This window comes from Rhineura floridana, chromosome 13 (genome assembly GCF_030035675.1).
Source record: "Rhineura floridana isolate rRhiFlo1 chromosome 13, rRhiFlo1.hap2, whole genome shotgun sequence".
NCBI lineage: Eukaryota > Metazoa > Chordata > Lepidosauria > Squamata > Rhineuridae > Rhineura > Rhineura floridana.
In genome coordinates, this window is record NC_084492.1 from 14,657,742 (window position 1) to 14,679,549 (window position 21,808).

General features: G+C 41.0%; 1 protein-coding gene across 9 annotated transcripts in view; it reads right to left on the reverse strand.

Annotated features, from left to right (window-relative positions):
• WWOX (WW domain containing oxidoreductase) overlaps positions 1 to 21,808 on the reverse strand; it is a 797,581-nt gene that overhangs the window by 540,611 nt on the left and 235,162 nt on the right. Inside the window, exon 9 of one of the 9 annotated variants that reach the window (XM_061594678.1) lies at positions 3,545 to 3,610. The exons of 6 other annotated variants lie outside the window; for them this stretch is intronic. In XM_061594678.1, coding sequence (XP_061450662.1) covers positions 3,584 to 3,610 — 27 coding nt within the window. In that variant the 3' untranslated portion in view covers positions 3,545 to 3,583. 2 more of the 9 variants (XM_061594674.1, XM_061594673.1) reach the window with 2 other exon arrangements.

Below are 21,808 nucleotides of genomic sequence, written 5' to 3' on the forward strand. Positions count from 1 at the left end.
ACAAATAAGAGATTTGATGGATTGGCCTTGATATACGGTCTTTATCAGGAGAAGGACAAGGGGAGTGCTTTTGATACTATTGAACATGGTATCCTCCTCAGCCAATTTGGTGAGATGGGTAGCTGAGGCACTGTTTTACAGAGGTTCCAATCCTACCTGCAGGGTCAGTTTCAGAGAACAGTATTGGGTGATTGTTTTTTCAGCCCTCTGGCAGTTGTGTTGTGGGGTGCCACAAGGTACCATCTTGTTCCCATTGCTGTTTAACACCAATATGAAGCCACTGGGAGTGGTCACCAGGAGATTTGGGGTGAGGTGTCAGCATTACGGTGATGAAACCAGCTCTATTTTTCTGCAACATCTGAATCAGGAGAGACTGTGCAAGCCCTGGACCAGTGCCTGGACTTGGTGGTGGTGTGGATGAGGGCCAATAAACTGACTCTGAATCCTAGCAAGATAGAGGTGCTATGGGTAGGTAGTTCCTGAGTCCGGATAATTGGTCAACTGCCTGATTTGGATGGGGTTTGACTCCCTCTGACCTCTCATGGTCTGGAGGTACTGCTGGATCCATCTTTGTCACTAGAGGCCCAGGTACTCCTAGCCACTACCTTCTATCAGTTTCTGCTGGTAAGACAGCTGTGGCCGTTTATGGACCGGGATAGCCTGTCTACTGTTATCCATTCACTGGTAATCTTCAGGTTGGCTTACTGAAATGTGCTCTATGTGGGGTTGCCTTTAAGCTTGGTCCAAAAGCTAAAGCTGGTACAAAATGCGGTGGTGAAGTGTTCATTGCAGCACGATATTGTCACCATGTTACTCTGCTGCTGAAACAATTACCCTAGAGGGCAATTAGCTACTGAGCTAAGTTCAAGGTACTAGTTTTGGTGCATACAGCTTGGGACTAGGATACCTAAAAGATTGTCTTACCCCTTATATACCCAGTCGATCACTGCACTCTGCAGGTGAGGGCCTCCTGCAGATACCATCTTCTCAGGAGGTCTGTTCCACACACACTGGAAGTGGACTTTCAGTATTTTGGCACCTACAATTTGGAATTCCCTCCCCTTAAACATCAGACAGGCACCATCTCTGTTATCTTTTCAGAGCCTACTGAAAACCTTCCTCTTTCAACAAGCCTTTTAAGTAGAGACCTTATCCCAGTGTGCATCTGTTTTGGAATTGCTTTTTAAGGTTTTTTTTAAAAAAATAACATTAAAAAGTTTTTAAAGATGTTTTAAATATGTTTTGTTTTGTCTCTTGTTTGCTGTCTGAGGCTCCTTCAGGGAGGAACAGTAGGATAGAAATTTAAATGATGATGATGATAATAATACTAATACTAATGATGATAGCTGTCCTGACATATTTATTGGCTTTTCTTTTACATCTAGCTGGCCATTATTAAAAAAGAATGCTGGACCAATAGTATGATTCACTAAAGCAATTCTTATGACCACAACCTTATTAATGAACATAGATGGAAGCCTCATATTGATATATGCCTGTGGAAAACTAACAATTTAAATCTGGATATTATTTCAAGCTGTTATCAGCAGGAATTCTAAAAAAACTTCATAAAATTAGAATAGAGGAAAAACAGACCTTAATTAAGCAAAATGTTATCTCTTTCTTCTATAATGAAAGCAAACTTACAGTTATATTTTCACTAAGATTTTTCTCCACTTAATGAAGACATTATCCATGAGTTTTCAAACTCACTTTAAAAAAGCATTCAAGAGATATTAAAGTCAGCTTAAACTAAAAAAGTCTTTTTGAAGTCAATAAACAATAAAAAGAACAATGAAAAGACAGCCTTTGATCTCTTCTCAGTCTCAAGTCTTTAATTTCTCTTTTAATCTACCAGATACATTAAGTCATGTATTCAAATAATTTTCACCTGCATGCCTTGATTTAAAAAAACCTTAATGTACAGTCTTATTAGCATGGATGAGTGTTAGCTGGAAGTTCCCCAACTTAAAAAAAAAAAGTTTTAAAATGATTTTCCTTTCTACTCTCTTTGAAAATTAAAAAAAGAAACGAAAATGGAATTGTTGGCTTTGAAATTCATGATGACATCAAAGACTATAATGCACATAGATTTTCCAAATAATAAATTATTAACCACATGTGCAAACACATACTGGTCAATAGGCCTGGTCAAGAAACATTAGCCTCTCTCCTTGACCAATTATAATGCATCAGTAGTTATTTCAAGAAGACTGATAGATGCATTAGATTTACTTAAAGGTAGTGAAAGGGTGATGAAGGAAGTAACTACACGTATTAGATTATAATACATAAGTCCTTTATCAAAGTTGATGCACAAGCAACAGTCTTGGGCTCATGCATTCCCCCCTGTAATGTGCCAAACTATGGTTTCTTCAATAAACCAGGATCAAACTGTAGTTGATAATCCTGACTGATCCGGTATAAAACCAAGCTTTATTATCCTAGATTGTTCTGAAGCCAGAGTTTCTAGTCAGAGTTTCCCCAAGTTTGAATGTATTATGTATTTATTAAATTTATATCCTGCTCTTCCTCCTAGAAGGAACCTTAGAAGGAATAAAATGAGAAACTTTGCTTAATTTATAAGCAGAAGTGGATATTTATTTATTTTATTTATTTCTGCGATTTATTTATCGCCCATCTGGCTGGAAACCGAGCCACTCTGAGCGATGTACAAAGTCATAATATATAAGTATCACAACATCAAAACTTCTGATCTCCTCACCGCCCCAAACTCACTGCTGCTCATGATGCTAGTAATATGCCACTGCTCCATAATAAACCAAGCAGAAACTCCGAAGTTGCATAGGTAACCAACAAATCAGTATACCAATGCCTGAATCTTTTTTTTTTTTTTTTTGGCAAATAGGCAGGTCAGTGGATAGCACCAGATTCACTGGACTTGGCTGACCTCAATAACAAACACATCTGTGATTGATTCATTCACCATTCAAGAACCCTCAGGGCTAGAATCCTCACATCTGTGGTCCCAGTCAGTAGGTTGTCATTGTTTAGCAAGTCCTTGCACATAAATCATTGACAGAGGACTGAGGCCACACACACCTTTCTGCCTCAATGTCTCATAATGCTGAACAACTGCACAGAGCTGTTGGGAGGCTTGGATCTAAACAATCATGAACAGAAGGAGAAACTGCCACAGTGTTTTTCTGTGAACTCTTGCATAAGAACTAGCAGAAGACTTCTTACAGTATGGATCCACAGAGGGATTGCATTATAGCATTAGAAATGCAAGATGAGCTGTATAGACTCCTATGGGAAGACACTGAGGGAAAGTAGTAGTAGTAGTAGTAGTAGTAGTAGGAGGAGGAGGAGGAGGAGGAGGAGGAGGAGGAATGATGGGCAATTTCATCTGACATACAATTTATTTATTTATTTTGACAATTTATACACCACTGAATTACAGTCGTCTGTAAACGGTACACAGGAGAATCAATACAGTGAAATGAAAAATTAATTCAAATCAAACTATAAAATCAGAATTCAATTAAAAAGCCTGCTGGAATAAAAACAGGTCTTCAGTAGGCCCCAGAGTTTCAACAGGGAGAGGCCTGTCTGATCTCAACTAGAAGGGAGTTCCATAACATTCAGCCTACAATAAAGAACACATGGCTCCTGGTGAATATGAGTTGTGTATCCAAGACATGGGGACCACTAACAGTGACTCCCCCAAAGTTCTCACTGATCAAGCATGAATATAAGGGAATATACAAGCTATTATATATTCCTGGGGTCCCAGTGTGGCACTTGAGGGCACTATGGTTCCCCCATTGCCACCTGTGAAGGCCCTTTCCCTCGCAATTTTAACCCCTCCACCTGTTTTACCTTGGGCAGTGGTGGTCTGGTTGAAGAGAGTTGCTGGCTTCTAGCCGCTGGATTTTGAGGGTGAGGGTGTTTTGCTAGTTTGTGGCGAGAGCAGTCTCAGTGAGTTCTATCTACCCGAAAAGGGCACATAAAATCCAGACAGGTTTTGTCTAGTGTTTTGTTGGATTTTGGGGGTGGATGCATCTCTATGAGCATCACTGGTTTTCCTTCTGTAAAATAGGTCATTTTGTTGTGCTTTGAGGTATAAATATGTGGTTTTGTATTAGGGGCTCAAACCCATCCTCTCTCTTGTACTCACGTTTCTTGTCCATGGCAGCCATTTTATGATGGTGGCCACAATATTTTCTCAGATTTTCAAATATGTCCCTCAAGCCCAAAGTAGTTGAGGTTGGAGACTACCGCATCATATATTACACAGAGAGTGATGCTTCTAATACTGAAGTATTGGAGTACTGCAGTGCAGGAAACATTTTCTGCTCATTTCAAAGAGTTCCATCTGAAAAATGGCTGCAAAAATGTGTGTGGGCTACAAAAAAAAAAGCCTTACTTGAGGACAAACCCTCAAAGACCACTGGATTCCCTACATTTTGCAGAAGCAAGGGAAAATATTTGTCATATTTATACCCCCACTTTCCACCTACAATTGGCTCCCAAAGCAATTAGAATTAGAATTCACAAAAAGGTACAGTATATTAGGGATACAGGGAAGTGTTAATGCAAGTCTCCTGTGTTCCCTGCAGTTAATGACACAGTCCAGGTTCCAGGTGCTTCTTTTGAAAGGGAGGGGTCAGAAAGAGACAGATGGAGTCATGGGCTGGCTAATGTTGAAGATGCCAATCCACAGAAGCAGTCATTCTGCTTGATTTGTTGTATGACAATATACTGTGCTATTTTACCAACTCAGCGCAGAAGGAGATGACGTAAGGAAAAAGCAGAAAAAACACATACAGGTCAGGAGTCTTATTATTTAATATTCACACTGCTTCCTCTGCCATTAATTGCATGAAAACCATGCCACTTATTTCCTACACCTCTTCCCACCTTTTCCAGAATGGACAGCTATCTAGAAGTGACAGCTCTTGTCACAGGTACTGTATTTATTAAAATGTTTTACCCTGTACTTTCTAGGATCTCCAGGCAGCTGACAACAGTGCAATAAAAACAATACAATAAAAGCATATATAAAAATAATGTGGGCCAAAACCCAGGGATCCTAAGGCAATGAACAGCAAGTAATAAATTAAAAAGTACAAGCACATACATTAAGATGCCTCTCATTAAAAATCTAAATGGTCAGGCAAAATCACGCAGGGGATACTGTCCTTCCAATTACTTAACATAAATATTAGGAAGGAATCTAAAAATAAGAAACTAAAATCAAAGACAGAAAGATCAAGTGGCAAGCTACTGTCACCACCAGTAAGTGAGACCCAGCCTGATATACAGTATGGCGCTTCACTTTACGGCGCTTCGCTAATGTGGCGGTCTCAGTTAGACACAATTAGACTAAAGCCCCACTCATACAGCACTTGTTCCAGTTTTATGGCAGTTTTCGGGCATTGTGCACCATTCTATTCAATGAGTTCCGCTTTTAAGCGGTTTTTGCTTTTCGGCGGGGATCGAGAACGTAACCCGCCATATAAGTGGGGCCCTACTGTAGCGCTGAGTGTTGGACTACGGCTGCATTCAGGTGTGGGGTTAATATGTTACTTTTACTGGTGATAATGCTAGCACTTCTATCACGATTTCCAGTGTTCCTTTTACACTGCAGTACCGGTTGTGTTCTGGAACTGTGGCTTTTTGATTAGCATACTACCATGTTACACTAAATTTCATTAACATCATGAAGGGTGAAAATAAGCATGATTACACCATACTTTCTGGTACATTAACCAGTTCTTTGTCTGACTACCAATACTCTATGTGCTATACTCTAATGAGTTGCAGTGGCTCATTCACATGCTTGTTCCTTAAGCACCATTTGGATAAAATTTTGTTACGGCAACAAACGACTCTCGTCAATATGTTCTCAACAGTTTCCATGTTCTCCTTAGTTATCCAAACCTAAGACTCTGTCCTTAACCAAAGCTGATTTGAGGTTAAGTCAAGTATAGAAGCTTCTGGTGTCAGCTTTAACAATGCAGTAAAACAGTGAATTGCAGCAGGATAGTTATTTCTTGGGAAGCAAATAGCTCGTTTTGGCAAAATACAAATAGAACAAAAAATTCAACGATCCTGGGGAACAGCGAAGAATAAAAGCTCTGCAATTTGATGAAGCAAAAAAATAACACCATATTTATTAGATTTCTTCTCTTTATTAGCAACATGCCAACGTTTTACTGCATGATTTCCAAATTAAATCTGACAGTTTATATGCTGAGTTAAGTGTACACTAAGCACATGAATGCCACTTTAAAGCAATGTATTTTGATGGGAATAGGATTTCCTCCCCCAACTACCACCCTCCTTTTTTTTCTGGCTGCTCAGTAACTATTAAATACATGCTGCCTAATTTCTTAGAACAGAAGCAGGGAACACACATATTAGTCCACACCACCAACACACTTAAACAACAGCTGGCACTAACTACAGTACACACCAGTTTGTATTAAGATGTCATTGTGTCTTCCCAGTTCTAATCACCAATTATGAGTCTATTAGCTGTACTTGGCAGTTCATCTGCTCCAGCATTGGCTAAGGGGGACTCGGAATGGACCTCTGATCTCTGTGTTTCCACTTCAGTGAGCACTTAGTGCAGCAGCTGTCATCTGGAGACAGTGAGGAGGTAAGGCATTGTCTCCGCTAAGGTAACTACACCTGACCTTACAACAATTTACTAAGGAAATACCTGCCTAATGGCAGCGTGAGTGCAGTTTCTTTTACCACTCGCAAAGGCTCTGCAAATTAGAGACAACAGGATAAATCTATGACCAGCTCACTAGACACTTCATTAAATCACTGTTCCCTTGCCTTGTAGAGCACTAATAGAATCACAGCCCTCGTTAGCTACTGAATAAAAGATCAATCACATACTTTGAGAGCTCTTGCTACCAGGTTCCAGAGGAAACAAGAAAAGTGGGGCGGGGGAGAGAGACATATTTAGGATCATCAGTAAGATTCTGAATGGCCTCTCTGCAAGTTGGTTAAATTACCTTTTCCACAACTGACTCACAATGTAATACTCAGAGGAACTTGTTAAGTCTGCTCTCAAAAGCTGCTGTCTAATATATGACTACCAGGCCCTGGTCAAAAGTTCATAATGTGCATATGTAAAAAGGTACTAAATTGCCTGAGGGCTAAAACCAGAGGAGTTTAATTGCAGCAAAATGCTGAAAATGGTCTATTGAGGGTCCTTCTTTTGGGATACTGCTGGCATCGGCTGATTGAAGTTCAGAACATAAAAAGCCATACAACAACATTTCCTTAAACACAGTTGAGTCTGAGAGTAGTTATTCCTGCATAAATGCTAAACTGAGGATTTTTTTTAAAAAAAATACCCTCACACCCCTCTAAAATAAAGAATTGAGAATTGCCACAATTCATAATTCAAGATCATATAGACAAAAATGAAACCTTTTTTAGGAAAGCATATTTTTTCTACAATTGTCAAGTCTAAATGCATGGTACAATACATGTAAATATTTTAAATATGGGAACTATGAATATTAACAAGGCAGTATAACATTTTACAGTCAATCACTTTAATTTATTTATTTTAACTTCTATAGCAACTGGAGTCAAATCCTTTTTAACTCTTTTTAAAATAATTATTATTCACAAAAGAAAAGCTCCATTTTTTTTGCAAGGGAAATTATTGAACACACTTTCTCATCCTGCAGGTCTCAATAATACAAAACAGCAGATTCTGGGGTATCTTTAGTCTTCTGTGAAGCATAAGCATCTTCAGTGTACATCTTAAGAAACTCTGCAGAGCATAAACTCCTCTATTTCCTGTTACCCAGCCATACCACACATTCCTCAATTTCTCATGGGCAGCTCTGGTGTCCACTTGGGGGGTAAGGACCTAACCAATACTTGGGGTCAAGGATAGGGAACCTGTAGTCTTTCAGATGTTGTTGGACTCCATCTTCCACCAGCTCCAGACAGCATGGCCAATGGCCAGGGATAATGGGAGTTGTCATCCAGGAATATCAGGAGGGCCACAAGTTCTCCATCCCTGATCTAAAGGAACCAGGAAGTAGGCTGGCCTATGCAAGTCTAGTAATTATAAATATGTGTGTATGACAAATAAGAAGAAAAAGGTACCATTTCTGAACCTGCCTTCTTGTCAATCAGAGCTCTGCTCTGGGTTTCCTGAGAACCGTGAGGAAAGAAGGAACTGGTCAAGGTTTATACTAATATGTAGCTAGACACATTTTGTGCAGTGTCAAAAAAAGTGGGCAGTGTGAAACAGGTTTTTGTGCAGTTGACCATATGGGATTTAATAAGGAGCCAGGTAGTTTCTAAAAAAGAAATAAATGAGAAAAGAATTAGCAAATGAAGATAAACACTGGTTCTTTTCAAATCTTCATAACCTTATACTACTAGTCAGTGCTTTTTCCGTAAAAAAAATGAAGTGTAGGTACTCTTATATCGATAAAGTACTGTGGGTGCCAGTGCAAAATGGCTGGCAAAGGTAGCAAAAAAGGAGGTGCAGGTACTCTTTACTGGTGAGTACTGTCACAAAAAAAGCCATGCTAATAGTATATTATGGGACAAATTACTTGACTAGTTTTGGGGCAGGAAGCGTACTTGCTGCTTGTGCAGTAGGAAAAAAAGCTTAGAATAAACCGTGCAATAGGTTAATTTGTGCTAACATAGGAATCTGTTTTATACTTAGTCAGAGCCTTGAACCATCTACTAGCTTATCAATGTGTGCGCTGACTGGCAGCGGCTCTCCAGGATTTCAGACAGGAGACATTCCCAGCCCTATTTAATGTGTGAAAGGGGAATCTCATGCTTCCTTGTGAGATTCCAAGTCCGTTCAGTCTTTCAGGTACCTGAGAATCTGTAGATACCAACCATAGGTATTCTCCCTCCTTGCTAACCACAGATTCAATTACTTCTTGATCATGACCTCCAACCTCAAAGTACTGTGCATAAGAAAAAAAATGTTTGTTTATTAAGGGAGAGCCAGTGTGGTGTAGTGGTTAAGGTGTTGGACTATGACTTGGGAGACCAGGGTTCAAATCCTCACACAGCCATGAAGCCCAATGGGTGACCTTGGGCCAGTCACTGCCTCTCAGCCTCAGAGGAAGGCAGTGGTAAATCACCTATGAATACCGCTTACCATGAAAACCCTATTCATAGGGTCGCCATAAGTCAGAATCGACTTGAAGGCAGTCCATTTCCATTTTATGTTCTAAAAGTGGATTGGGAAAAGGTTGCATCAAGTTCTTATACAAAAGTCAGCATTTAGAAATTGTTTTTATATATGCAATTGTTTTAAATAAGTTTTTTATTGTATTGTGAAATCATTTTGAGTTGCTTCGTAAGCGATTAATAAAATGAAACAAATAAAGTTTAGTAATTTAATTAGTTATTTTTATTACTGTCCTTTTTTAATGCAAGGGTATCAAAGAGCACCTTCTAGCTGTTATTATTTCCCCAGGAACATTTTCTATTTCTTGGTTTCTGACCCTGAAAAATCAAATACCCTCTTTTGTCCTCATTTTTATCTTAGGGAAATGCCTTGCTAAAGCATTGCTAGTGGTGAGTTCTTAGAGTTATAATTCTTCATAGCTCAGATCACACCTCAAGGTCTCTAGAAATGTATTCTCTTAGTGGGGTGCATGAATGTCTCTTCTGTTTATTAGGAGAAATTTTCACTAAAATATTGAAGAAATTTCATAAGGATTTTTTAAAAAAAATGCAAATTGCTGCAAAACTGGATTTAAGATTGGAAAAATGAGAAAGTGAAAGAACAAAAACTGACAGATCCTTCCATCCCTAAGTCCCATCAACCCCACCTTGCATGGTCCAATGGTCAGGAATGATGGAAGTTGTAGTCCAACCACATCTAGAGGGTCACAAGTTCCCCACCCCATTATCTCATTTTTTAAAATTCAGCATTTAATTCACTCTGCCTTGACTAGTTGATCATTTAATACATCCACATCACCTCACAAATACGTGGGGTATGCTGTTGAGTCCCACACAGTATACTGTTTCCTAGCCTCACTTTTAGGCATAAAATGCATCAGCCTCTGTTTTCCAAAAATGACATTATGATGCTGTGGCTTTGTTCTACAGAAAACAAACAAACAAAATAAATAAATAACCAGTTTACTCATAACTGTCAGCAACAAAATCCATTCAATGGATAACGGGGATAAAAAAAGTTGATAATTCATTTACCTGACCTCAAGAGAACAGTTCTGATGGAAGTCTAAGAAAGCAGAGCTGCAGAGGTAACAGCATTTACTGCAATAAATAGAACTCTCTGAAAATGACAAACCAATAGCATCTGACAACAAAGTAAAAATATAACACACACTTTCATCTGTTTACTCTTGACATTTGGGGCTGAAACACGGCCAGTTATTCAAGCTGGCAGAAAAAATTATGTCTCAGAAGAAGAAAGGTATTTTTTTAAAAAACAGGAATATAAGAAATACAGAGGCAAAGAACAGTTTCAAAATTTAAATATCAGCCACAAATATTTATCTATCAGAATCTATAAATTAAGCCCACCTAGTTCCCTACCTGGAAAGCCCACATTTGTAATTATTAGCTCAAAAACTTTGCTTACTTAATGTCAGGACTGATAGTTAAGAAAAGGAATACATATTGTATAACTTAAGGACTATTTTACACAGCAACAAACCATGGATAGCCACAGAGTATGTACATCATCAGAGCAGCAGTTCATCCTGGCTTTTGAAGAAGTGTCTCTTATGTCACAAACATTTTCAAACACCTGTCAGGGCCAAACTCTCTGTGAAATGCCATTCTCTGCTACTTCATTACTAAATCATCTTGATGATGTCTGGAGGGAATTATTAATATCTAATTAATAATTCCCTCCAGACATCATCAAGATGATTTAGTAATGAAAAACAAACTTGAAGGCTGCCATCAGAAGCTGCTTCACCCTTTCCCCTCCAGCCATTTCTGCCTGATACATTTACCCATCAACAAGGGAAAAGAAACAAAAAGGAATTGGATTGTCCAGAGGCTCAAATAATCCACACCTACTACCAGGTCTTCGGAATCACCTGCGGCCTCAGCGGATGCGTAAGTATTTATTTTGTAATGCTTGATAAACATTTTAGGAGTAGCCCATGTAGCCGCCCTGCAGATCTCCTGAAGAGAAGCTTTGTGGGAAAATGCCGCTGATGTGGCTGCTGCCCTAGTAGAGTGGGCCACTATTTTGGTCAGGCAGACCAACCTCAGGGAAGTGTATGCCAAAGTGATACATGCTTTAATCCACCTGGCTAGTGTTGAGGTGGAAACCTTCTTCCCTAACAAAGCTGGATGAAAGGACACAAAAACACTTGGCAGAAGTGTTTTGCTTTTGAGATATATACTTTTAGGGCCCTTTGCACATCCAGTGTGTGCCAAGCCTGCTCTATGGGATGAGCCAGGGCCGGGCAGAAGGAAGGAAGCACCAGTTCCTGTTGACAGTGAAAGCTAGACATCACTTTAGGACAAAAGGAGGGGACAGTGTGGAGAACGGCCCTATTCTTATGAAAAATACAGTAACACTTATCTACAGACAGGGCATTCAGCTCAGACACTCTCTGAGCTGAGGTAATGGCCACAAGGAACAACACTTTAAAGGACAGTAGACAAACAGAGACTCAGTGGTTCAAAGGGAGATTTCTGAATGGCAGTTAGTACTTTGTGGAGGTCCCAAGTCAGGTAGCAGTGCTCTGTAGGTGGTGCAGACATAGATAATGCGGTTGTTGTAAACCACCCAGAGTGCTTCGGCTATGGAACAGTATATCAATCAATCAATCAATGAGAGGGATGGGATCCCAGTGGATTCTTTGGTGATCTGGACAGAATTGCTGATAATGCTGAAGCCTGGCACCTCAATGTGTTAGGTCTGAGCTCCAAGGATAAACCATCTTGTAGAAAGAATAGGATGTCATTGATATCCGCCATCCTAGGGAGTAGCTGCTGCTTCTGTGACCAAACAGAGAAGGCCTTCCATGTACCCTCATAAATCTGAATGGTGGATGGCCACCATCATGGTCTCCACTACTGGAGATAGAATGCACTTCATCAGCAGACATCTCATCTCAACTTCCATACATGAAGTGCCAGCCACTCCAGGTCTGGGTGGTGAAGCTGTCCTTGCGAAAGCAGGTCTTCCCTGAGAGGAATCTCCCAAGGAGGGTCGACTGATAATTTGAGGAGTTCTGGGAACCAGGGTCTCCTTGGCCAAAACAGGGCTATCAGTAGAACTGTTGTTTTCTCGGCTCGGATCTTCTGGATCACTCTGAGAATGATTGGAAGTGGAGGAAAGGCATATAATTGTACTGGAGGCCACAGGGACATCATAACATCTATTCCCTCCATCTTTGGAGTTGCATATCAGGTGAAGAAACTTTTCACCTGGCAAATGAGATGAGTGGCAAACAGATCCACTGTGACTCTCCTGAAGTGCACCAAGATATTCTGAAAGGCCATCGGGTGAAGCTTCCATTCTCCTTGATGGACTTGTTCCCAACTCAACCAGTCCGCTTGCCCGTTGTCCTCCCCTCCCAGGTGTTCTGCCAGGAGCGAGTCTAGATGTGTCTCCGCCCACTGGAACAGATGTGAAGCTTCTCGCTGGAACTGAATTGAGTGTGCACCTCCCTGATGGTTCAAATGAGCTTTGGCCATCATGTTGTCTGTTCTGACGAGCACTACTCCCAAATGTCTTGATCCTGCAAAGTGCCTCAATGCCAGACGAATCGTGTGGAGCTCCAGGAGATTGATGGGAAGTCAGGACTTCTGTGCGGACCAATCCCCTGAAGCATCTGACCATTGCATATAGCCCCCCAGCCTGTAAGGCTTGCGTCTGAGGTGATAAGCATTAATGGCGGATCCCGGAACAGGACACCCTTTTGCAGTTTGGGTTCATGCACCTACCATAGAAGGGACTGACAGACCACAGGTGATAACGTCAACCGCCAGTGTCGTCTGCCCTCTATATCGCTTTGGAATGGTAGCAGTGCCCACTGAAGAGGTCAAGAGTGGTGGCGTGCCCAGGGAGTAGTTTGGAAGTTGAGATTAACCCCAGAGCTACTGCCAGTTGCATGAGACCCACTGACAAAGAGGCAAGAATGGATAATATTGCTGTGCATATCTTGTTTCTTCTGTCCCAAGCCAACCCTATAATTTCCTCCTCCTTCAAATCAATAAAGGTGTGGAAGTTCCCCCATCTCAGGGCCTCCTTGATTGCCATAAAGGTGTCCATGCAAAACTTGAGGTATGCTACATATTCGTTCAGACTCTTCAGGTCGAGTACTGCCCTGAACGAACCATCTTTCTGTTAAGAAGAGAGAGTAATTTCTCAAAAACTTTCCCCTGAAGGAACTGGTTCTATCGCTGCAAATTGCAGCAGGTGAGAAACTGCATGTTGAATCCTCTCCCTTTTGTTTGGAGACGTCTAGATGGGGGATGGTACGAACCTTGGAGGTAGGGAGATGGGAATTCCAGATGAAGTCGATACTGGATGGTCTGTAGGACCTATTGGCCCAATGGTCAATGAGCATCAATGAGCAAACCGTTGGAGGCGACCTCCCACCAAAGTGGTGCTGGCATCAGAATTGGTATTTGTTCCCTCACGACTGGATCCCAAAACCAGACCTGTTAGAAATGCTGCTAGCCCTTGACCTGGTTGCATTGTCTATTCCAAAAGGGGCGGCTGGACTGGCCATCCTTTGTTCTTCCAAGTTGTCTAGAGCATCAAAAGGACTGGGACATTTGGTAAAGGTGGAAGGATCTCCGAAATGATCTTCTATCCTCTCTTTTCTGGTAGAAGGCATTGACTTCTTTTCTTTTGATTCCAGGACCCCTGCAAGGGTGTTGCTGCCGAACAACTTGCCCCCTACATAGGGTTCAGAGGCCAAATTGGAGCGAGCCGTAGGATCAGCTGCCCAGTGGTGCAACCAAAGGGCCCTTCTAGTAAACACCCCGCCAGCGACCTTGCCGAAAATTGCATAGCATCCATTGATGTATCTGCCATGAAAGTTACTGCCCAAGAAACAAGAGGGGAAGAAAGTGAGCCTCCTGAAAGATTCTGTTGGTAGAGACCTCTTCGGATTCCGAGTCCCTGCTCCACTCTTCGTCTAGAACAATTAACTCATTGTCTGGGTCTACAACCTGATCTTCCGAAGAACGAGGGTGCTTGCCTTGAGCAGCAGCATGGGAATCCAGTGATGTGCGGTTGGGTGGTGGCCATGTCTTTGAAGATGAGCGAGACAGAGTGGAATTCTCCTCCGACTGTGCCCTTATTGGGGCCTGGATAGATAATCCTTCCAGACCAGTGTCCTTTCTAGGATGCTGCATGGGAACTGAAGAGGTAGATAGGTCTCTGGCTAGGTCCACCAAAAGGGATTCTCTCAGTTGTTCCTTCAATTGTTGCAGCAACTGAGCTGAAAACTGTAACTGCAGTGGCTGAAGAAGGCTGGGGCTGGGCAACCTCCCCTTCGTTTCCTGCAGGGACTGAAGAATCATGGGGGCGTCTTGAAATCCTGAGAAAGCCTAAGGAGAAGACCTTGTGGAGAAAATGGAGTTTAAGGACAGGGGAGGTTGCCCCCCTTCCTTCTCAGAAAGGGGTTCCTGGTCTCTTTGTGATCTACATACAGGGCTATGAGAGTCTTTCCATACAGCTCCGCAACTATTGTCAACATGCTGCCATCTGCCACGTTCCTGCCTATTTCTTTCTGATACCAAGTTTCTGAAGCTACCCTGCCCACTAATACACATACCTCATCAACCTCCTGCCTGCTGGTGGAGGGCCGGGCTATCGCAGCCTCTGTAGCAGAATTAAATCTCATAGTTGTCTCTGACACTTGGCAGCCTGGGGTGGGTGGCAATGAAGGCAATGGTGCTGGCACAAGGCCAGGTCTAGCTGGAGGCAGGAGTGGTTTTGACTTTTTGGTGGGAACCTCTGATTTACCGGTTGCCTTTCCCATTGGAAAGAACCAGCACTGCAGGGCATACGGGGGCAGGCAGCAAAGATGGCAGCCAGCAGCCGATGCTGTGGGGCTTATGGGGGGGGGGAGTGCTGAAGATGGAAGGTATGAGCCCAGAACAGCTCTGTTGGAGTCCGCTGAAGCCGGAGGTGAGGTGGTACAGGTGGCAACAGGATGGAGAAGAAGCCCTTAGAGGCAGATCACCCAGATAAATCCGCAGGATTTGGCGGAGGAGAGAAGCTGGGGCCGCTAACTGGAAAGCCGTCAAGGCTTAATTGAGGCCGCTGCATGTAGTTAGGCCGAAAGGGGAAGACCGCCAACATTGAAGCCGGTGAAGTAATGGAAGGATCCCAAGGTGGGCAAGACAGCCTTCCTTTGGCAGCAGCCAAAAACACCGCAGTTTTTACCTCTGTGGGAGTGGGCAGAACAGGCTTTTTAAAAACACACACAGACAAATGGGGAAAAACACCAACACCCTGATACGGAAGGAAAAACACACTAGGAAAGGAGAACACCAACACAAAGAATACAGGCCTGAACCAAGAGCAGACGAGTGCAGAGTCCACCATCTTTGGTGAAGGCAGAAAGATAACTGTAGCAAGTAGCTGTGGAGAGCAGGAAGTCCCTGCAAAATTGAACCGCTATGGGGCGGTATACAAGTATAATAAACAAACAAACAAACAAACAAACAAACAGCACTCTTTCTGCTTTCAGTCGCTAGGTGGAGCTAGCTACTCACCTGAGATCATCTTTCCATGCACAGGAGAAAAAACCCAACTAGCAAGGACTCCTTTGTCTCTACATGTTTAAATAAACAAATTAGGGCCACTCTGACTTCACAAATAACTCAAGTGGTCATTTGGGGTGGCAGTATATGTTGGTGTTCCAATGTAGCCATGTGCAGTGAGAGGGAGATGTGCTGCAATGAGATTGCTTGCAGAAGTTGGAAAGCTATTCTTTTTCAGTACCAGGCAATGGCTATAGGGTGACTGTCTTAATATTATAATGATTTTTTACAGGGAAGAATTCATTATTATTACAATAATACATATCCTGCTCTTCCACTAACAACATTCAAAGAACAAAACAATTAAATATATTTGGCTTATTGTTTAGGTTATTGGATTTTGTATTTGCATATTTCATTGTCAGGTAATGTTGGTTTCTACTGGACACCGTAGGGAGCTTTGGGGAGAAAGTTCCTCAAAAAGTGGGGGAAATATTTTAAAATACAAATAAAGTAAAAATTAGAAACCAAACGAACAGGAGGGAAAAATCCAGAAAGAGTAAGGCAGACAATTAAAACTTACTTGTGAGCTTACAATACCAATGCTAATACAAACACTGCCTGAACAAAGTTGCCTTCGCCTGGTGGTGGAAACCAAAAAGAGAGGGGCCGAAAGAACTTCCTGCAAGTGAGATTTCCCCACCAAGAGCAGGGCTACAGAAAAGGCCCCCTCCTGACTAACCAAACATCCACCCATGGCAGGACGCAGAGAAGGGCTCCTCTTAGGACGAGGGTAGGATGATATGTTAGGCTCCTGTTCCATTCTGTATCTGAAGGTGGCTCCAACACCTATGGACAAGCATTCCCAGGTATGAGCCCAAGGTCATAAAAGTTCCCAGTACAAGACCCAGAGCTCCTGACTCTTGGATGGCCCACAACTATGCACAATCTAAGAATTATGACTACAAATTCCCTGCATAGTTCATTAGCAAAAAATAAATAAATAAAAATTATGGGACAGCAGTTCAAAGTATCTGATACAATTAAAATGTCGAGCAGCTTCAAGAACCTCCCTGGAAAAAGATAGGATATATAAACATCTTCAGACATTTAGTGCAAGAAAATACACCAAAGAGGCAAGGAATGTTCATTTAAAAATGTGAGCAATGCTGTCTGTTTATTGTGCCTAGCAGAAAGAGAAAGTAATGATGAATGAAATGTCGTAGAATAGACAGTAATTACACCTCTATCTGGTAATACTGAGACTTTTAAAGAATGTTCAAAGTTAAGGGGGGGAAACCAGCAGTACTATAAGAGCATTATGTAGCTTTGTGGGCTTTTTTATTTTTTGGAACATGGAAAATGTTATGACTTGAAAAGAAGGGACTTTCAGGTTCAGATTACTTGGACCCTCTTACTGTTTACTTGTCATCCTTTTTTTTTTTGTCAAGTCAGAAGAGACTTCTCTCAATAGTTCAAATAAATAAAATATCCAGCTGCACAAACACTATATATTCAGCTAGATTACTTTGGCTTCTTATGAAATATTTGACTTTCCCCAGAATGTAAATGATTAAAGAGAACCTATCATATGAAACTGATTGGGAAAGGGTTTAAAGTGGTATGGCGTTTTTACAAAGATGGCATGAACAGAAATAAAGAGCAGAATAAGGTAAAGCAACCCAGCCACCCAAAAGGTCACCGAGGCGTATCAATATCGCTAGACAAAGCACTCTTTAAGAAGTTTTCTACATATTATTGTTCTGTTGACCTCCAGCTATATAGACAGATGTAGTTTGTGAACCGAATTGTGTGAAACCATATCATGCCTAAGGGGTCAACTATCAGAAATTTCTCCTATGCGAGGGCTATAAGTCATAATTGACTTGAAGGCACATAACAACAACAACATCAGAAATTTCTCCTATGCAAGGCCCAGTTAAATATATTTTAGAAATGTAGGAAACTACAAGTCTATAACCCACCAAGCTAAATGCAACCTATCTTCAGGTGTTGTGGCCTATAAGGTGCCTCTTGTTTTTGCAGTCCCAGGCAGTAGGCAAATGCTGGAGGTTGGAGTGGTGGGCTAATTGCATCTGCTGTGCAAGCCTATTGTAGTGGCAGAAGTTTCTCTCCCAGTGGGACAGAGCTGCAATGCTAGCTTCCCAGCTACAAATAAGAATGCTGGATTGCCTCCACTGGCACACCCAATCGGCCCTCTCCACTCCTCTCCCTCCAGGTAAGCAACAATGATGTTACTACTAGGAAGCTAGAGTTGCAGCATCACCACACCGGGCAAACCACTTCTGCTTAGCGGCATAGTTACCACTTCTGGTTAACTGTTCGCATGTTGCTCTGCTAACATCCACAATCCATTACTACATTTACTTCTTTTTGCAAAGTCTCTGTGTCGCATTTATTTCAGGAAGGGCAAGTGGCAAATGAACCAGCCTTGTACGAAAGAGGTTCCTTAAGTCTATATCAAACAAAATCCCAATGAAACTTTGGGATCTCTTCTGCTTCTGACCATTCATTAAGTGCCATTTTGAAAATAAAATAAAACAAGAAATGAACAATGTTATAAGATAGGACAGGACAAGACTTATGTCATTCATGAGAGCAAATATCTACAACTAGTTATGTAACATTATGTTACTTTTTAAAAGGAACAGACACCTCAGACAAGCAAGAAAAATATGCAGAAAAAATCTAGGCAAACAGAAGATATATACATACACAATTTTATATCATCATCAATATTATTATTACTGCAGCTGTTCCAATGGATCTCTGTGTTGCTTGAACATGGCTTCACTTATCAATGTACAAGGACTGCTATGAACATGGGGAAAAATCTCTCTCCCATTAACTATGGTAAATTACCCTAAACTTCTAGTACTGAATCAAGTACTCGATATACCATCAAACGATCCATTTCATGGTTGGTAAATTTCAAAGGCTGTAAAAATAATATCCACATTTTGAGAGCTGAACATTAAAAAAAAAAATTAGGACAAACATGTTATGTAAGTTATTGAGGTGCTTGATGTTGAACAGCTAGTGGGGCAGGGAATCGAAATATAAATGTACCAATGATTTTACCTCTTTAATATAGACATGAATGAAACGGTCCACACAATTGTTGCATAGCTGCTTGTTGCTTGCTTGCTTGTTGCATTTGTATACCTCCCCATAGCCGAAGATGTGAGACATCTATTTAAACCTGTTTGCAGAAGCTCTGATACATCTCGGGATGCTCTTCTAATGCAGGGTTACCAAACTGTCATCTGTGGACTACCAGTGGTCCACAAGCTTCATTCAAGTGGTCTGCCCGCATCAAATATTTATATTGATTTTTAATTGTATTTTACTGCTTCTTTTATTTCTTGTATTGTATTTGAATTCTATGGAATACAAAATGTAATACAATAAAATACAATAAAAGAAAGAAAAGAAGCAATAAAATACAATTACAGATCATGAAGCACCTAGCACAGAACATTACAATGGCTGCTACAGGCAGAACAATCATTAAGTGATCTGCCAAGGCCACCAGCAACTTTAAAGTGTTCCATGGGGAAAAAAGGTTTGGGAACCACTGCTCTAATGCATACACAAAGTTCCACACTAGCAGAATTCTGAATTCACTTCCACGTTTTTAAATTGCTTTTTAAAAACTGTGTTTTTAAATTCGTATATTTGTTTTTAATGTTTTTAATTGTCGTAAACCGGCCAGAGAGCTTCGGCTATGGGGCGGTACACAAATGCAATAAACAAACAAAAATAAATATTGGGACATGCTCCATGAAACCATCTGCAATTCTGGAGAATGGGACAGCCCATACTCACGTGGGCTTTTATCCACAAGAATTTGTGGTCACAGATTGGTTAAAAAACAAAAACAAATAAGCATTAGGTATTACATCTAGATAGAGAATAAAAGCAAAATTAAGAAAGATCAAATCCTCCTCAAACAAATATGAGGTTGTTCAATGACATGAAGAATCACAAACACTTTTTTCAAGGGTCACATTTTGGGCATATGCTGAAAGGCACTCAAAAATTGATCCATGTAGGCATTCTTAGGTAGCCATTTCATAGGGGAGACAGAGTGCCCAGTGACTGATTCTTGTATCAGATACTATAAAGATTAACATTGCCAGCTCTCTGGATTTTACTCAGATACTCTGGGTTTGGATTCACCCCAATCTCCGGGCAGGTGCAGGGTTGTGTGGGAGGTGGCAGCAGTGGCAGCAGGAAGTAAGCCCAGGCCTCCCCAAAGGTTGATCAGGCCTGTAAGTGCCCAATGCAGGGCACCAACAAAAGAACATGGTGAGTGGCGGTGGGGTAGAAAGGTGCCTGGCGAAGTGAGTGAAGTGGGGGTAGAAAGGGGCCTAGAAGAGTCAGTGGGGTGGAGGAGGGGGTAGGAAAGTGGGTGAGGGAGTGACCGCACTAGGGCCCCACCCTGAAATCCCAGGTTTTGGAATGCTTCTGACCTGGCAACCCTAATAAAGCTAATTACAATTTTATAACAGCCTTCGCAACCTGGTACCCTCCAGTTATTTTAGACTACAACACCCATCATCCCCGTGCTGGAGGTGGAGGCCACCAAATTGGGAAAGGCTGATTTAGTCAGTATCTTTTCTCTCCCCCCCCCCGCAAAATTCTAAACATTTCCATTTTTCTATCCACTAACATTGAGATGTTATATTGTTTTCACAGATATTACAATTTGGGACAAAATAGACAGCTGTATTATTGGGTAGAAATTATTTTATATATAATGCTGCTCATGGCAGAACAATTTTTGCAGGTAAAAACATCTAGTTAAATGGAATTGTGGCATATAGCGTGTATGTTTTTTCTTTGCCTTCACTGAAAGTGTTGATTAGATATGAAAAGTTTCAAAATTAAAGCACATTTTGAGAATGTTTACTCTCCAAGAAGGTTCTGAATTTGAGTGCCAACCAACTACACTTAAGCATAATGATTAGGAGCTAAATTAGAAAATCTACTGAATGAAAATAATGTATTATAAATATGCTGAAGTGTAATGATTAAAAATGTAAACACTCTCCCACTTGTAATATCTCCTTTCTTATAGTTTTTTTACTTTCCATCTCAGCAGCTGATTGTCTTTTCACAATTTATTTTGACTAAGTAATATTATGTTAATATAAACTATGTGCAGTAAAATAAGCAACATACCTTCACATGTAATCACGTTAGAACTACATTCATATATACAGTGTATGACATAAGAATTTGAAATCTATTTGCAGTGCAGAGATGCTTATGAGGGCAAAATGTATTTTCTCCATTTCAGAGAGTATCAAAATGAGAACAGAAATAGAGGCACTAGACATCACTAGAACCAGTCATGGGGTTGGGTTTCCCCTCAAGGGGAAGAAGATTCCTACCCTGTACCCACAAGTTCTTGCTCCAGTGCAGTCTAGGGTTTGCAATTGCAGTTATCGTATTACCATTACTGTCACATAAAAAGTAAAGCATTGATGTGCATCATACCCATAAAATGGGGTGTTTCCAAATATCTGAACCTAATTTTGATAAGCAGTCCAAAGCAGATTTGACCAGATTCCCTTGCCTTAAATGTAAGTAATCTATTTTAAGACAAGCAAATCTGAGATACTCATCAAAGTATTTGTTATTCATTGCTCTACCAGAGTATTTGACCATACTTCTTAGTTTACCTAAAGCATTTTTGAGGATTGGTCAGTAGTGGTAAAATATTATGTTTAGGATATCAAAAATGCCAATATATGGTGAAAAGGCTATACATTGAACCAGGGGTTGGGAACCTGAGGCCATCCATATGCTGCTGGTATGCAACTTCCATAAGCCCTGACCACTGACCATACAGGCTGGGGTTAGCTGCAGTCCATCAAGATGGGTTAAAAGGGCCACAGGTTCCCCACCCATGCAATAAATGGATTATCATTCCTTCCGATTACTTACTGGGCCATGAAAGGAGCTGGTGTTAACACTTTGAACTTTAACACAAGCTTTTCCATACTCAAGAGATGCCTACAAGCTAACTAGAATAAAAAAAGCTATATTGTTTGAAATGCAGAACTTTAATTACTTC